This window comes from Mus musculus, chromosome 15, assembly GCF_000001635.26.
Source record: "Mus musculus strain C57BL/6J chromosome 15, GRCm38.p6 C57BL/6J".
Lineage (NCBI taxonomy): Eukaryota > Metazoa > Chordata > Mammalia > Rodentia > Muridae > Mus > Mus musculus.
The window spans coordinates 55,139,930-55,155,047 of NC_000081.6; the positions used below are offsets into that span (position 1 = coordinate 55,139,930).

A 15,118-nucleotide genomic window follows, 5' to 3' on the forward strand; every position below is an offset into this window, starting at 1 on the left:
GCAAGGCTGAGCTCAAGGTGGAAACATGTTCACCAAGCAGGTGCCCTTGCAAGGCTGCCCTTGGAAGAGCGAGGTTTTTTTTGAGTTATTAAAAGTGTTCAAATCCAGCAACCACATGGTGGCTCACAACCATCCGTAATGCTCCCAGCACTAAGCAGGCACACTTATGGTTGGGAGGTGAGAGAAGAGCCTGGGTCACGGAGGGAAGCCTACTTAGAGCCTAGCTTTGCAAAGTCTCAAATGCATGGAATCCAGGCTCACGCAAGCCCCTGAGGGTATAGGAAATGTCTTAGGTGATGTCTCCTCCTCACCCCCACCTCCACCCCAGCACCTCTGAAATCAGTGGAGAGCTGAGGAGGAAGGATAGAGCCATGTAATTCCCACTCCTCCACCCAAGTCTTAATTATTGAAAGGATACACATGTCTTGGCAGAAAACCTGGAAAACTGAAGGAGAAACCCACTCCAGACATGGCTTTGCTTGCCCCTCGCAGGGCTAGCCTCGGTACTCCTGTTTCTCTGTGCTGATCAGCTTGCCTTTTTTTCCAAACCTGCCAGTCCCATTTTCTTGGTATCTCCAGGCTTCACTAGTTCTGTGATTGTCTGTTTCTCGTTTTGCTTTTTGAGACAGAGTATAGCCTTAAACTCACTACATAGCTGAGGCTAGCCTGGAACAACTAACGTTCCTTTCTCCTCCTTCCCAAGTGCTGAATCACAGAGGTGCTCCACCGTATCCAGTGTGGGTCTACTAGTTTTAAACCTTTGTGTTTATGACTTCTAGGAAGACCAAGGATGTAGAAAGTATGTGTGGGAAAACTGGGAACTATTCTGGGCTCGTCTGTCCAAACTCCTTTAAGCCAGAATGCTCAATATTGTTCTTTGTTGAAGTGTTTCTTTGCACAAAGACAGTTTGAAAACTGCAGGTATTGTCATAACTGGGGGACTGAACCATCTGGCGAGGGTCACTTAATTCCTGCCAGGTGGAATGAGAAGGACAGAAATGTCCTTGTCCTTTATCTTGGCTTGTCCATGAAAGCTGGCGAGGGCCATCATAGGTTAGGGACACCTTTTGCACTCTGTTCTAGGAAAGTGACAAGGAGATGGATTTGGGCCTTGCCTGGATTTGAGGAAGGCAGTTTTAAATAAAAAGGGATGTTGGGTATGGCAAGCAGGCCATTGTTCACAGTCTGCATAGTTAGAGGTGTGGCTTTACGCTGGGTGTGGTGGCCCACAACTTTGATTCCCATCACTCAAACACAGCCAGGCAGTTCTCTATGAATTTCAGGCTAGCCTGGCCTACGTTAGAGGGTTCCTAAGCCAGCCAAAGCTACATAGTGAAACTCTCAAATCCCCACACTGCCAAAACTGAAGGGAGGGAAGCTCTAGCTCGGGGCACACTTCTCAACAGTCCTGTATGATGAGACCCTGCCTCTAGAACAAGTCCTAGGGTTCTGGGAATTTTATTTGCTTTTAAATTTAGGTCTATCAGGTAGGTGTCCTGGCACCCACCCATAATCCAAGCGCACAGAAGGCTAACTCTGGAGTACCTAAGGTTCAACCCTGGCCTGGGCCACACAGTGAGACTCTATCTCAAAACAAAAAGATCTAGATAAACTGCACATTAGTGAACAGTGATGAAGTTATGTGTCAGGAACACCTGCTCAGTGGCCAGCCTCTCCCTCCTCGACATCATGCCTATTTATATTGTATCTTGTATACAATATTGTGCATCCCGTTTGTCTACCAGGTATCTCAGCATCCAGTATGCCAGGCAGAATAACAGGGTATGCTTGCAGTGTGAAGATTGGTATCTCTTCATTGGAGTGGCTTTTTTTTTTTTTTTTCTAGAGCATTCCATTTCCATGGCTCATTTTTAGACTTCTGTTTCTGGCAATGAAAGAGAAGAGATGGAGGCAGAGGTATGGAGAATGTGTAACCTCTGGTCACATATCTAAAAATATCAACATTTCTCTCCCACGTTCCTGGGTATAATTTTTCCCTCTTTCTGGCCCTTCCCCGCCATCTGCTTCCATTTTTAAATTTTTATTGTTGTTAGTGTGTGTATAAGACAGAGGAAGCATATGTGTGTTATTGCGTGCATGCACGCATGTGTACATGCATGTGTTGTGTGCTTGCCACAGCACATGTGTAGATGACAGTTTGGAAGAGTCACTTTCTTCATCCTTACCTGGTGTCTAGGGATCAAACTCAGGTTGCCCGGCCCCTTTATCTTCTAAGCAATCTCAGTAAACCTACTCTGATGATTCCCTTGGTTTGTTTTGCTTTGTTTTTGAGACAGTTTTACACTAGATAGCCAAAGCTAGCATTGAACTCGCAGTGTAGCCGAGGTTAGCTATGAATTTGTAGCAATCCTCATTGCCAGCCTCCCACATGAGCCACCTGATCTAGCTGCATCTGTTGTTTGTTGTTTCTTTGCAACACTCGGAATGGCACCTAGGCCCTCTAGCATGCTAGGCTGGCTCTACACTGTCACCTGTCCCCACCCCAAGCACTGGTAAATAGACCCAGGGCCTTATATGTATTTGCTTAGGTAAGCTCTTAAGCTCTTTACCAATGAACCACACAAAGCTACTGTTTCCTTAAACAAGAAACATACCAGCTTCTGGAGGGATGTAGGGCCAGAGGGACTGGGGTGTCACCCTGCTCCCTGCTGTGCAGAATGAGTCAGTGGAAATAAAGAAGTTTTTTAGCACTGCACTCAGGGGTCACAAAAGGATAGTAAACGAAGTTCTTTCTCTCTTTCTCTCTGTAGTATTTCAAGATAAACACTACCTAATAATTTTTTTGTTGTTGTTGTTTAAATTTGGAAAGTATACAAGAGCTGAAACTCCTCTCTTGGCTCCTAACAGATTCCTCCTCCGCTGAATTATGTGGCATTTTGTTCCACATTTACATTTCTAGATAAATTGGCCCTCATTATTCTTGGATTCCTGACAGACAGCATGTCTAAGAATGAGTGTTTTGCGTTCTGCCGCTCTGTGCGTGTTCAACAAATGACTCATTGCTATTGTCGCTGAATTAATTAGCAGGATCCCTGTGAAGATGTCAGCATACTTGGGTAAACTAACTTTATAAAATCAGGGCTCAGTATCTTCTTGATAATTGGAACTGCATTCAGGTGCCATTTGCAGTTTTAGGATTGTTTAGGGACTCATCCTGAGGACCACCGCCTATGGAGTTATAACTGTGCCTAGCACATAGGGCGACTCTCAAGCCCCAGTATTTTTTAGTTTTATTATTTACTTTTTTGTGTGTGTGGGGGGCGCATACCATGGAGTCTGGCAAGTGTATACTTCAGGGAGCCAGTTCTGTTTCTGCCATGGCTTCCAGGGTTTGACCTCAGGATGTCAGGGTTACACACCGAAGGTAAAATCCACTAAGCCATCTGGATGGCCCTTTTGGTTTTTGTTTTGTTAACAATTCACTATATGTTAAGACAATTCTATTTCATGGATTGTGTTTTCTTTCAGATTGGCCTTTCCTGCCTCTCTCTTTTCTTCCCTCTCTCCCTCCCTCTCTCCCTCCCTCCCTCCCTTCCTCCCTTCCTTCCTTCCTTGACTATGTGTCTGTGTGTGTTATTGTTGTTATTATTTTGCTTTAGGATTTTCCACAACCTTCCCCTTTATATTTACATATAACACAGATGTCTCTATCCATACATCAAGTCTATTTTACATACATGAAGGAAAGCATCGAATTGAGGCCTTGCTTAGTTTTAGAAGGACAGTCCATGGTCATCTTGACGGGAAACAGACTGATAGGGCACTGGAGCGATTGTTGAGAACTTCACAACCCGATTGTCAGGCTGGCGGCAGGCAGAGAAAGAGACGGGGGCTAAGTGTGGGTTTTTGAAGCCCCAGAACCCACCCCCAGTAACACTCTCCCTTCATCAAGGCAGTGCGTCCTAGTCCTTCCCAAACCGTCCCTCTGCTTAGTGCCTGAGCATTCCAATGCCTGAGCCTATGAGGGTGATTTGCATTCAAACCAGCACACTCAATGTATAGCTGATTGCTTCTTCATTCATAGTGTAAGGGCCAAGGGAGCTGGAAGGGGACTTGCTTCTGTGCCTTTGTGGAACTTCTCATCCTGGGTTTGCTTTGCTAAGGCAGAGATGGCTCCACCTAGCAGGGAGGCTTCTGTGTGCCGAGAACCTACTTGTCAGACATTGTCACTGCGGAATCTCCGCTTATTTCCTTGGCAGGTATTGACATCAGTAGACATCAGGATTGAGTGGGCACCTCTCAGCGGTTTCGGGTTCTCGTGTCCCAGATCAAAACACTGATCAGAGGCATTTGGATGGTATCAGAAGCAGGGGATATGTTATTATAAAAACTGTACTTTCCGAGAAGGGAGTGAATGGGAATGGGGAGAAAGTTTAGAAACTCAAATGCAGCAGACACAGAGAACTGGAGACACTACATCACATAGGGAGGTTTGCAGGGTCACTGGCATAGAGTGGGCTCTCCACGCAAGCTCAATACTGTAGTTCACCAAACAGTATCATTCCTCGGGTGTCTGCCTTATCAGCATATTAAACCTCCACCCAGGCGTATATGCTTCAGTATTGGGAGTCATGGGTCACTTATGGCACTGGTGTGTCTCTGTGCCTGCCGTAACGGCTTCCACCAGTTCTCAAGATCTGGACCACTAGGTTTTCAGCCGTCCTCTTGGTCAACAGGTTTTTCTCATATGATAATTCTGAAGCTTCACTCTGAGGCCTTATGGACCTCTGTCTCTTCCTCACTCTCTAGCCCCACAACTTTAAAGAAAATATTTAAACATGCTAGTCTGTCATCTCAACACTCCAGAAAAATGAAGACAGAGTACCCCGTGTTTGAGGCTAGCCTGGGCTACATATTGAGACCCTATGTCAAAAAGCACGCATGCACACAGGTACACTTGCACCTGTGTGCACAGACATGGAATTAGTTGTTACCTTATTCCTTGTTTGATCACTTATAGCCAAATTTGTTATGTTTTTCATCTGTCTCTTTTTAAGAACTGTTTATTATAATTATGTGTGTATATGATGTGTTTTAGTTAGGGTTTTCATTGCTGTACAGAGACACCAAGACCAAGGCAACTCTTTTATGTTTTTATGTTTATGAGTACACTGTAGCTGGACAGATGGTTGTGAGCCATCATGTGGTTGCTGGGAATTGAACTCAGGACCTCTGCTTGCTCCATCCCTACTCGCTCCAGCCCAAAGATTTATTTATTATTATATGTAAGTACACTGTAGCTGTCTTTAGACACACCAGAAGAAGGTGTCAGATTTCATTACGGATAGTTGTAAGCCACTATGTGGTTGCTGGGATTTGAACTTAGGACCTTCGGGAGACCAGTCAGTGCTCTTACCCGCTGAGCCATCCCACCAGCCCAAGGCAACTCTTATAAAGGCAAACATTTAATTGGGGCTGGCTGACAGTTTCAGAGGTTTATTTCATTATCATCAAAGTGGGAGCATGACAGCATCCAGACAGGCGTGGTACCGGAGGAGCTGAGAGTTCTACATCTTCATCTCCAGGCCCCTAGGAGAAAAACTGGCTCGCACATGGTTAGGAAGAGGGTCTCATTGCCCACACCCACAGTGACACACATCCTCCAACAAGGCCACACCTCCTAATAGTGCTACTCCCTGGACCAAGCACCACGTGGTGTGTGTGTGCGCGCCCGCGTGCATATCCTGTACTGCACCTGTGAAGGTCAGAGGATAACCTTGAGTTGCTTCTTTCCTTGCATTGTCACATGAGAGAATGAACTTGGTCTCCAGGCTTGCACAGTAAGTGCCTCTACTTGGGTGAGCACCTCACAGTCCTGTTTCCATGTCATTTAGCTCAATCTGAAGAGCTGAGAGATTTTGTACTTTAGTTTCATAATCTTTACAGTTTGTAGGGTTTGGCTCCAACCATGTGGGCTAAAGTACTCTTTAGAAGAAGCAGATAAACACAATGAGTCAGGTGTTTTCAACAAAATTGCATCAGTCTTTTTCCCTAGAGGAGTAAGAACTCATAGATTGTTCACTCCTATCAATGTAAGTCCCCTCTTTTTCCCATAAAATATTAATCCTAATATGCTTTCATGTTTAATAAAACATACCCCCTATCTGATTGCCAGATTAGATGTAGAATACTGAATAAAATTTGAATTGCAGAGCTAATGAAAAACTGTTCTTTAGTATAAGTAGGTCTTGTGAGTATTTGGGCTGTCCTTATAATAAGGGAATTATTTGTTGTTTCTCTTGAGTTTGGGTTTCCTAACTTTTTTCCTTCTCCAGTCCTCCCTCTCTGTCTGTCTCTCCCCCTCCCCTTCCCCTCTCCCTCTCTCCTTCTCTTTCTCTTCCTCTTCTCTCCCTCTGTGTATGTGTGTGTTGTTGTTGTATGTGTGTGTGCACGCATGTGTTGTTGTTTCTGCTGCTGCTGCTGTAACAGGACCCAACATAGTTGATGATCCTTCTGTCTTTACTTTTCCTCCCAACATCCTCCTCTTATCAGGCCATTCTGCTTCGTTTCTCCCGTCTCGTGGGCATCTCCTCCGCCTGTTGGTTGATGTCTCTTAGATGCTTTCTCCTGTTTCTGGTATGGCATGTCTCTTACTAGTGGATTCTTTGCCATGTCCCACTCATTACTGAGCCCTATAGCACATTTGACTCTTGGGTCTTAGGAAATTATAAAGGGCTGAATTTTTAAATTAAGCATCAACATTTGCCATCAGTTATTTGTCCCTATTCCAAACAGTCCTCGAGTGATGAAAACAGATGTCAAAAACCCCCAAATGCTCATTGTCCTTCACATTGAGCTTCTGCCAAAACTTCTGCATTCCTTTTTGTTTTTTTGGGTTTTTTTTGTTTGTTTGTTTTTTGTTTTTTTTTTTTTTGTTTTTTGTTTTTTTTTGTTTTTTTCGAGACAGGGTTTCTCTGTGTAGCCCTGGCTGTCCTGGAACTCACTATGTAGACCAGGCTGGCCTCGAACTCAGAAATCCGCCTGTCTCTGCCTCCCGAGTGCTGGGATTAAAGGTGTGCGCCACCACGCCCAGCTTCTGCATTCCTTTTTACAAAGATGTATTTTATTTATAATTATGTGTATATGTGAGGGAGGTAGCAATGTGCACATGTGCGTACAGACACCCGAAGAGTCCAGAAGAGGTTGTCAGATCCTTTGGAGAGTTACAGGAGGTTCCCAGCCATCTAACACGGGTCCTCTGCAATCCACACTCTTCACTGCAGAGCCATCTTCCCAGCCCCTGAATTCTTCCTTAGTCTTTTTATACTAGCGAGATTAGCAGATCATGGCAGAATAGAAGCAGCAGCTGCAGGGAGCTATTTGAGTTCAGGGACGAATGCAATAAGTGAGCGTGCCAACAAGCTGGCTAGGCTCCATGAGAGGGCCCCATCTCACCCATCCCAAGGAAGTACTAACCATAATACCACCAGCAGCGACAGAGTAGAGTGACAACACAGAGACACGGAGATCAGATGCCTGCCCTAGGAGCCCTGGGGTCACTGTGTTCAGGGCTCACAGCTCTGGCTGCTGATAGGTCTCCAGAGGCACAAAGTGGCAACATTCAGTGTTGTAGAGCCATTAAATCATCCAGTGGAAGGGAGACTTAGGACCATTTTGGTAGTAGAAATAGACACTTAATTAACCTCACCAAAAGACAGGGAACACAATACAGGTTCATGGATACTTAATTACAAGTTTACTGGCTTTATGAACTGTTGATTTCAGATGCTCAGGTAAGGCTATTGGAAACAGTTCTCTTTGTTATTGTTTTGTGTTTTAGAGAAAAGTTTTCTCTGTAACCTAGGCTGACCTCAAACTTACAGTCCTCTTGAATCCAAGGTGTTGAAATGCAGGTATATTCTGTCATATGTGACAAAACTTTTCTCTTGATCTGTTTGTGTCTGTTTTTTTTTTTTTTTTTTAATCCTTTGTGAGTTTCACATCATGGACCCTTTGCCCTTGTAAACTTTCTCCCAAAATAAAACACTCAAAGCAAAGAACAACAACCCCCAAAACACCAGAAGCAAAAATTAATCAAAAAAGATCTCTCTTCTCCTCTCTCCTTCTCTCTTCCCTTCTCCCTCCCCCTTCCATCTCTGTCTCTGTCTTCTCTCCTTCCCCCAACCTCCCACTCCCACCAGGCATTCTTCCTCTCTCTCATCTACACATGCTAGACACACTCTTTTCCGTTGAACACCACACCCCAGCCCTTCAGTCTCTTACATTAGAACTGTCCCTGTGAGGGGTCCCTCTACTGGGTTTCTGCTAAATCTCTTCATGGCCAAGGATAGAAAGTCTATCAAAACTCTCCACTTTACCGATTGGGGTGGGAGCAGGGAGCCCTTAAAGCACTTGCCAGAACCGTACAATCTTTTATGGGGTATTCCCATTCCCAAGACAGCTCAGAACGGTGCAGAGTAGAAGATTATAAATCAGATGAGTGGGTTGAATGCGTAGACTTTGATGTCATCGATTTAAAGACTTCATTTGAGAAAAAGAAAGAAAATGCAAGGATGATTTTTAAAAATAAAATAAAATAAATAAAAAAAGGTAAATGGCAGAAACCTTAAAGAAAAGGCAGGTCCATGATTCCTCTGTAAAGTCATCGAAGCTCCCACAAAGCGCTTTCCTCTTGACTAAGTCACCAGCCTGGAAGTGAATTGTAATTGGTTTTGCCCAACAGCTTTAGTCAGTCTCTGTATGACTTTCCATTCATCCGTCTCTAGCTGGAGGCGGCGTGATGCCGTTCAGGTTCAGGGACAACACACCCGGCCTCGGATGGCACCTTCAGGACTTGTTAGCTGTGTGGGTTTAGACAAGTCATTTAATGTCTCGGTATCTGCTGTAAAAAGGATGCGTGTAGTTCTAATTTCTGGTGGATTGTTGTGAACATTGCAAGAGTTAATCACTGTAAAGTGGTCAGATCACCTTGTGGAAGCTAGTAAGCCTCGCTAAGATTAGCTATAGTCCACTAGGTGTGGTAACACATGCCTGTGCTCTACCGTGGAAGATCAGAAATCCAAAGTCATTCTTGGCTGCAAATCAAGTTTGAGACCAGTCTGGGCCCCCATGAAACCCTGTCTCAAAAAACAGCCAACCAACAAAAGCATAGCTGAGGTCCCTAGTGGCCTCAAAGAGGAGCGTGTTGGTCCATATTTTCTGAAGAATGCTTCTATTGCCTAGCAGTCCCTAACGGGTCGCTCATGGGTATGTATGGGTCTTTCTCATATGAATGAGTGGATGAAAGCACACAGGTCATGTGAATGTGTGAATGCATATGTGGAGGACTGTGCATGATCTGAGATGAACAGCAGGTCCCAACTGTTTATATACTTTCTCTGTGGGGTTGATCAGTTTAGGAATTCCTCAAGTTCTTGTTCATCTTTTCAGGCTGCGGCTCCATGAAGAAAAGGTTATTAAAGATAGACGGCACCATCTCAAAACCTACCCAAACTGCTTTGTTGCAAAAGAGCTGATTGACTGGCTCATTGAACATAAGGAGGCCTCTGACCGAGAGACGGCGATAAAACTCATGCAGAAATTAGCCGACCGGGGCATCATTCATCACGGTGAGTGAGGTGGCACTGTCAAGGTGTGGGGAGAGGAAATGATAGGCGAGAATTCTACCCCTGAACCACCCATTCTGGGCTGGAGAGGAAGTGAAGACCTGTGAAGATAAGAGGAAGGAGTGCTGGCATACACAGAAGCAGGAGGATCTGGGGTTCAAGGCTCGGCTAAATACTTGTCTAAATAATGAGTTAGAAGCCATTAGAAGCCAGTCTGGGCTAGGTGAGACCCTATCTCCACAAGATCACATGTTAGATAGTAAACAAACATTTTTCTTTAAATTATCTCTTTAGTACCAATCTCATCTCTTCCCAATCGCATCCTTCCTCCAAGAGGTACTTGGGTTATCTGCTTTTCTAGACTGTGTGTCATGTTTGAGCCTTTATATGCTGTATATTGAATTCACCAGTGTTGATAGTTCATTGCTCTGAAATTATTTTTTTATGTTAGCAGGCAAACCAAGAGGTTGCCACATGATATCTCATAAATGTGTGCCATTGAAATTTGTTACCATAGATGCCCCCCACTGTTCATATCTGTCCCCACTCTACCCCTGGCTGACTCCCTCTGAGTTAGTTGCCCACATCTGTCTTCTCATGCAACATATTCATAATCTTCTCTATCGTCTACCTCCCTTAAGAACTCTTCTCTGGGGCTGGAGAGATGGCTCAGCAGTTAAGAGCACTGACTGCTCTTCTGAAGATCCTGAGTTCAAATCCCAGCAACCACATGGTGGCTCACAACCACCCGAAATGAGATCATGAGATCTGGTGCCCTCTTCTGGTGTGTCTGAAAACAGCAACAGTGTACTTACATATAATAAATAAATCTTTAAAAAAAAAAGGTGCGCATCATCTAGAGTATTAAAAAAAAAGAACTCTTCTCTGATATCAAGATCCTTATCTGTGGCTGTTCATTTTGCTCCTGTATCCATGGTGTGCCCTGTATGGGCCATTGTAGCCTTATCTATTGGGTTAAGGGACATTGTCTATAAGTCTTGGCTGTTATTCTCGGACTATTGCTGTGAAGAGACACCATGACCAAGGCAACTTTTCTAAAGGAAAGCATTTAAGTTGAGCTCGTTTACAGTTTTAGAGGGTTTGTCTGTGATCATCATGGTGTAGTGAGCAAACCTGGTACTACAAGCTTTACATCCTGATCAGCAGGTGGAAGGCACAGAGACAGACACTGGGCTTTTGAGACCTAAAAGCCCACCCATCTAAGGTCACATCTCCCAATCCTTCCTAAACAGTTCAACAGCTGGGGACTAAGCGTGAGAATATAGGAGCCTATGGTGGCCATGTCATTCAAACCATGACACCGCCAATGGCTCAGTGACCATCCTGAACTCTTGTGTGCTGGCTAGTGTTAAGTTGGCGTTACACCAACTAAAGTCCCTTAGGTAGAGGGAACCTCCATTAAGAAAATGTTTCTACATGTCCTGTGGGAAAACCTGTGGTGCATTCTTTTTAATTGATAATTGATGTGGGTAGGTCCCGCTCACCATGGGTTGTGCCTTCCCTGGCTGGTGGTCTTGGTTAGTACCAGAGGGTAGGTGAGCAATCCGTGAGGATCAACCCAGTAAACAGCATGCCTCTGTGACTTCTGCTTCACTTCCGGCTTTGCTTGAGTTCCTGCCCTGACTTCCCTCAGTGATAGATTGTTACCTGCAAGGGTAAAATGTGCTAAACCGTTTCCTCCCCAAGTTGCTTTTTGGTCATGATGTTTTATCACGGCAATTGAGACCCTAAGATTATATGTCCTCAGAGTCTCAACCTGGCCTAGACACTTGCACATTGGTGTTCTTTTAAGCCAAGGTACAATTCTTCTTATTTTTGTTCAATTTCCACTCACTGTTAGGTTTTTTATTTTCAAATAACTCTTCAGGGAAAGCTTCTCAGAGCAGTCCTCCATCATTCCCACTATATAGTTCTCCTTAACCCCTGCAAATCCCTAGCATCATTTTAGTTTATATGCTAAATTTCTCTTTGACACTCACGCTGTTCCAGGGTCATGCTTGTGAAGACTTTGGGATGGGTGCTGAAGTGAATTTTGTGAGCCTTTCAGCACACGATTGAGGATGGTGGTGGTGACGATGATGATGATGGGGGGTTGATGCTAACAGAAACGAGCACTGCTCTTAGCGAGGTGCTGTGCTAAGCACGGTCCCTTACAGTAGCTATGTGTGATCAAGGGTTCATGAGAGTAGATTTAATCCTCTGTCTTGTGTGAGACTTCTCACTCTCCTCTCTGTGTGTGCTGTGTTTCAGTGTGTGATGAGCACAAGGAATTCAAGGATGTAAAACTCTTCTACCGCTTTAGGAAGGATGATGGGACCTTTGCACTGGACAGTGAGGTGAAGGCCTTCATGAGAGGACAGAGGCTCTATGAAAAGTAAGTCCACTGCCATGTTGACTCGGGAAACGGAAGCGGGTGCTGTTCTTTGGCTTGGTTACTTATTTATTTTGAGAAAGGATGGTAGGCTGTATCCCAGGCCTGTGTTCTCATAGGATAACCTTGAATTTCTGACCCTCCTGGCTCTGTCTGCTGAGATTACAGCTGCACATCATTGTGTATGTGGTGCTGAGGATAGAACCCTGGGCTTTATGCATGCCAGGCACATGGCCTATCAACTGAGCTTCAGCCGCCCATCTGTCTGCCTCTTCCCATGTCGACCTCAGCGTGGTTCTTCATGTGGGTGGGTTACATAACTGTTCCTTTTAATGGGAGGAGGTTTCTGTCACATAGTCGCTTCTCGAGTTGCCAAAAATTAAAAGTTAGTTTCAGAAGATCCATAAAACACTTTATCAAAATCATATTCCCTATTCTTAAGACAATTGAACAAAACTCCAGAAGTGAAAACAGAAGGGCACTGTTTGATGTTTTCCATCAAGAGATGCCCATGATCTTTTCCTTATTGGGTAAATGAGACTGTTGTAGAATCTGGAGTCAGTCATATGTGCTGTGCCCAGGGGAAATGTTAGGGTCATGTCAGGTAGTTAGTGCTGAGCGCCCTTCAAGGAGCAGGATCTGTGAGGACAGTATTTCAGCTTTCAGGAAGCAAAAACATACCATATACCTAAAACATACCATATACAGCTTAGGACTACTGGGTTGGCAGGTCTGGAGTCTCCCAAGGGGTTTATCTCCAAGCTAGTCTGCTTTTCTTTCGCCTCTAGCTTTTCCTACCATCTTTAATTTTATTCAGGGCAACATTTTGAGACTGGACTGCCAAAGCAATGCCATTCCTTAATCTGGTTGTCTTGCAAGGCTTTGGACGTCGTGAAAATTCCTATTTGTCACATAAAAGATGATACAAGCATCTCCCTCTCCATAGTAGGTGGGTGTAGGTGTTACAGTGAAGGCCTAGGAAGTCAGACAAAAGAACAAGAGGATTAAGGGCTTAGGCTCAATTTTGGTCGTGAACATGGGCCTTGCTCATGCTTCATGTACCCTACCACTGATACTCCTGCCTTCTTTGTATCCCTTCCACCCAAGACCACCTGTGCTTTGCCAGTGATATGGTAAATATTTGACGAGAATCATGAATAGGGACCAGGGATGTATCTCAGATGCACACATTTACCTAGCATGTGTAAGACCAACGAGGAAGAGGGAGTGTGGCTTTGGTGTTTTGTATCGTTAGGTTTTTTTGTTTATTTGTTTGTTTGTTTGGTTGGGTGTGTGTGTGTGTGTGTGTGTGTGTGTGTGTGTGTGTGAATTCATCAATATTCCAGGACTCTATGCCTGCTATATACTTTGTAGTTATTAATAACTCAGTGGCCTCAAATTCCAAGTAAATGTATTTCTCCAAATTCCTTGCGAAATTAGCACTGGGAAAAAGAAATTTAATATGTATTTAACCTTAAGTGACCCAGCTACGGTCTCATAAACCTTGGCCACTGCTTTTGGTTGCTGGATGTTTGGGACACATTTTGGGCCGTTTGAAATGGACTCTTCCATTGTATGCATTTTCCTTGGTTTTTGAGTGATCTTTCTATGACTTTCAGGACAGGTATTATTGTGTAAGTTTTAGATACTTTAATAACATTAAAAGTGAAGAGTTGGTTATCTAGTCAGAGACTTTGTTTATCTATTTTTTTTTTAATAATTAAAGGGATTTTTTTTCCTACAGTATTTTCTCCAGAATACTTCTTTGGGGTATTTTTAACATTTACAACATGAAGGTCTTACAAGATTATGTGTTCCTTTTATTATTCTTATTTTAAGATAATAATAGTAGGAATTTATTGATTGCAGAATAACTTATTGCAAAGCTTGACTAGTAGAGGTTATTGAATTACTGCAGCATGGCTGATTTAGATGTTGTTGTTGTTGTCCCTGTTTCACAGTGGGGGAGAGGGTGTGGCAGGCAGGGAAAGCTGTCTAAAGTCCACTAATCAATCACAGCTGCACTTTGCAGCCAAACCCTGGCATTGTTGTCACTCAACTAGCAATGAGTCCTAAATCCTTCTTATTTCTCTTCATAGAGATTAAATATATTAAATAAACATTTACTCCAGAATACCTCTTACTATAAAATGTGGCCGAGGATTTGTAAGTTGTCAAGATAGAGAATTTTCAGTACCAGGATCTACAGACAGACATAAGTATGAGATCCTACTTTGGTGCCAGTATCCCTGGTGTTCTGCTAATAAGACCTGATGTGGATCTGGCCTGGAATGCCTCCTTCGTGTGGATGGGCTTTCATGGTACCAGAAGGCACCATGCAAACTTCCAAAGGAGGGAGGCAAACCACGAGCAGTCTTACCCAACTATGATGCCAATGAACCTCATCAACAACCAGCATGGCACCCCAGCCTAAGAGTGCAGTGGGGGCAAACGTCCCTTAGCAGTAACCAGTAGCTCTCTAATGTTCTCACAAGAGGGAAACCATGCCTGGCGCTAGGAGCCTAGGTAAGTAACTACTCGGTGCTAGTGAAGTCAGGGATATTGGAGGAAAATCAACAATCACTAACTTGCTAAGCCAGCATAGTCCCTAACTATAATGTATAAACACTTGTCCTTATACCCACAGGTAAGTAAGTGTAGTTCTTACCCCTCATCAAGAACACTTCTCTTTGTAATAGATGGAGACCACTACAGAACACCCACAACCAATCAAAATGCAGAGTTGTGAAGCCCAGTCCCAATGCAATATGTCTACAAAACACTCTGCACCTAAGACTCGGGGAACATTGCAGAAGATGGGGGCAAAAAGATTCTAAAACCCAGAGGACGAGGGGGTTTACTGTGGGATCCTGTCTCCTAGTAAGGTCAGAATCTACCTCCATAAATTGTCACCAACATGACGACATGACTGTCCAAAATGTGAACTGAGCAAGGATGACGCCAATGAGCATGCCCAAGTAGACAGGGAAAAACTCAGGCGACCTCAACCCTACACAAAGAACTATATTCAATGGAGGAAACCGGGTGTGGGAGAGGTGGCCCACCCCAGAGAAAAACACACCAACTGATTGTCCAGTTTCAACTGCTCAGCCCTGAAAAACATGCATACAGATCACAT

The 15,118-nt window shown here is 44.1% G+C and overlaps 1 protein-coding gene across 2 annotated transcripts in view; it reads left to right on the forward strand.

The window, feature by feature from the left end:
* Deptor (DEP domain containing MTOR-interacting protein) overlaps positions 1–15,118 on the forward strand; it is a 146,957-nt gene that overhangs the window by 27,613 nt on the left and 104,226 nt on the right. For both annotated transcript variants that reach the window (NM_145470.3, NM_001037937.3), the window contains exons 2-3: positions 9,412–9,590; positions 11,859–11,982. In NM_145470.3, the coding sequence (NP_663445.2) occupies positions 9,412–9,590; positions 11,859–11,982 (303 nt within the window). The remainder of the gene's footprint in view (positions 1–9,411; positions 9,591–11,858; positions 11,983–15,118) is intronic.